Here is a 3,111-nt window from a genome sequence, read left to right as displayed (position 1 = left end):
TAGTTCTCCAAACTTATTTTGCCTCTTCATATGAGAATAAGAAACTTATCGCAAATTTATTGTTCCTATTTCCTCAAAATTTTAATGATTGATCAAAAACTTATGTCGACACAGGATAGATTACAATACAAGATTTCTTCCGAGTCCATCCAAACAAATTATATTACAAGTTAAATCAAGAAATTACAATATTAGTTGCCAAAAACGTCGTGATATACTACATTCAATCTGTAACAAGTGGAAGCGTTTCATATATACATTTAATTTTGAAAGATTTTGTTGTAAATTGCTCAAGCTAATGAAGAAAATAATAAACAATTTTGATCATAAGGAATGTAATATGGCAACAAGGTGGAAAAACGCATCCGGTTGGCATGAAATAGTTAGACCTCCCATCGGATGATCAAACCCAAATTCTTCCTCTGACTGATGTAACAAGACTTGGAATAACGGTTGTTCCAAGAATGATATAGGGATAACAAACCGTCTCTTCTGTTTTTCACCAACATACACTGCTAGATGACCTTTTGGCACGTCGCTTGGATAATTTCTATCACGAATAGAGTTCAATCTTCTGTATCTTTTTATATTTGAAATCAGTGAAGAAGGCAGCCACTTAAGACCCATATGTTTAATTAGAAGATGGAGATCCAAAAGAGATTAAGATTATAAATTTGTACTACTATGAAGAATGCATTTATAGTATGATCGATCCTCACATGGCTAGCCAATCATGTCATTCCAAAGGATGTACTGTAATCATTTGGCTTATATTTGATTATAAAAATATACAGAACGCGTATAAGTGGGATGCATATGCAATGATGAGAACACAAAAATAAGAAAATATTAAATTATTGGTTCACATATACTTCTTCTGTCACGACTGATCTAAATTATTTTCCTTTACATTTAAAATTACAAATGGTGCAGGATAAGAGTTCGTGAAAAGATAATATTAAGCAAGGGGTACATCTTTGGAGGACTTTGCTTGTTTCTATTGTTTACCAATGTGTCTTTACGTTGGTATATGATGTTGTCTCTCTGTGTGGAGGTACACATAGAGGTTGAGTACCAAATAACCGACGACACAAGGATTAATCCTTTGCAGGCATGGAAGACCTTTTGCAGGGAATGCAACACCCCATCCAAGATGGGGTAATTACAGTGACCAGCTAGCACAGACTTACAGCGGAAACGTAATCTTATATAACAACTAAAATATTTGTTACATTTCTAACCACTACAAAACGTAATGGTAATAGGATAAAAAGTTTAAACTCTTAGAACACCTAGCAGCTAACTCCATGCCCTTATTTATAAACTTGTAAAATATGCTCGGGTAAAAATATGTCAGCACAAGGCTGGTGAATCATATAAATCGACATATTTAATAAACTAATACCAAACAATTTTATTGATCAAGTGTGAGTTTATTGCATGTCATGTCATGCCATAATAATACCCCGTCCACTTCAAGTTAAAGCTATATATTCGCACGAACAAACTTTACGAAAGTCTGCTGCTGTATTAAGTGCATGTCTCCTCAAAAAAATATAATGAACATTATAATATATATATATATGCATATATATATATATAAAACACCCGGGTGCCACACCATATGCACCATGTAAGTACATGATAAATCACAGTCCAAATAGTTTACAAGCATGTATTAGAGTTTTGAAAATAGTTTATGTAACTCACCTGAACAGACTTTCTTCAGTTGGTGTGGCTCTTTCCACTTCAACTAAAATCTAGGATTTAATATACTTGTTTACTTATTCATGTCCTAAAAAGTAATATTCTAATACTTACAAGCTTTTCGCATAACAACTGTCATTATCGTGCACAACTATTCAAGTCCAGGCATATTACGGTTCAACAACCATACTCAGTCATTTACGTTATCTTAACCATTCTAGATCAAAGTGGTCATATTAGACCACATTCTAGTTATGCACATACTAGACATGTTATGCTAAGAAGATACGTCCTAGTCTAGTGGGTTGCTACTCTTAAGTCACCCAGTTATTTATTAATTAGATATTGAAAGCATACAATTTCTACACTAGGGATCATCCCGAGGTTCCTCCTAATATTATTTCTATTAAAGCAATATTTAAATATTACTTTATAGTTAAAACTAATGACCTAAAATATTAATATATCACAGAAAAGAAAGTAAAATAATTACCTTACAGGCTCTTCTCGTTGGATTGAAAAGCTGTTTATTATGAAGTGATGAAGTTCACTTCCTATTTGTAGTGCCGTTAAACGACTTATACTGTTGATTTACTCAATTATAAAAATTAAAATGTGAAGACGTGGAATGCGTGTCCTACAAGTTTCACTTACGAAATCATGAAATCATATTGTTACGTTATTACATTATTGCTATTAATTTCCGTTTGAATACATATGGTTTGATCGTTCCATCTAGTTGTAAACAATTTCGAAACCTTTAAAGTTTTGAATACAAATATATTTTAATTATATTGATTTGTATACAACTTTCAAACGGAGTTAAAATACGTCAGGGTACTTTCATCATTTTCAATTAGAAATTAACCCCGATTTGGTAAATGCTATAATCCAGATTAATTCTTTAATGGCCTGTTCAAGAAAAAATAAAAATCCTTTAATGACACCAGAAGATCAAAAAATAAACATTCATAATACTTGTCCATATCCATAAAGCCAAAAATAACCCAATCGAACAAATCATAAACAAAACTAAATGCAAACTTTCATTTCATAACTTGTAAAATATCCACATACATTTAACAAATCTACAAATTGACCTTTACAAACGATTACCCAATTTTTCATGTTAATTGACAAGGTAATAGATTACAACGAAAACCAGACTACAAAATAGAACATGTTTGCGATCTCTTGTTCTCCATATCCTGTTTCCGGAGCATTTCTTCATGATTCTTAATCGAATTTAGAAGCCCGAGACAATTTCTGCTTCTGGAGAACACAATTGCATATTACCATCATTGAATTTGGGGAAGACGGTATGAACGAAGAGAGGAGTTAAGGTTCAAATGAAGTATTTGGGGGAGATGTATGAACAAAGAGGGCGTTAGGGTTTAAAAGAGG

General features: G+C 32.4%; 1 protein-coding gene across 1 annotated transcript; it reads right to left on the bottom strand.

Annotated features, from left to right (window-relative positions):
- Nucleotides 1–324: 324 nt before the first annotated feature.
- LOC143603935 (auxin-induced protein 15A-like) lies at nucleotides 325–627 on the bottom strand. Its single transcript, XM_077080582.1, has one exon. The coding sequence runs from the start codon at nucleotides 625–627 to the stop codon at nucleotides 325–327; it is 303 nt and encodes a 100-aa protein (XP_076936697.1).
- Between the last annotated feature and the right edge of the window lie 2,484 nt (nucleotides 628–3,111).

Source organism: Bidens hawaiensis, unplaced genomic scaffold, assembly GCF_021521415.1.
Source record: "Bidens hawaiensis isolate Kalapana, Puna unplaced genomic scaffold, B.hawaiensis_p1.1 tig00063375_1, whole genome shotgun sequence".
Taxonomy (NCBI): Eukaryota; Viridiplantae; Streptophyta; class Magnoliopsida; order Asterales; family Asteraceae; genus Bidens; species Bidens hawaiensis.
This window is presented reverse-complemented; position numbering and strand designations above follow the sequence as displayed.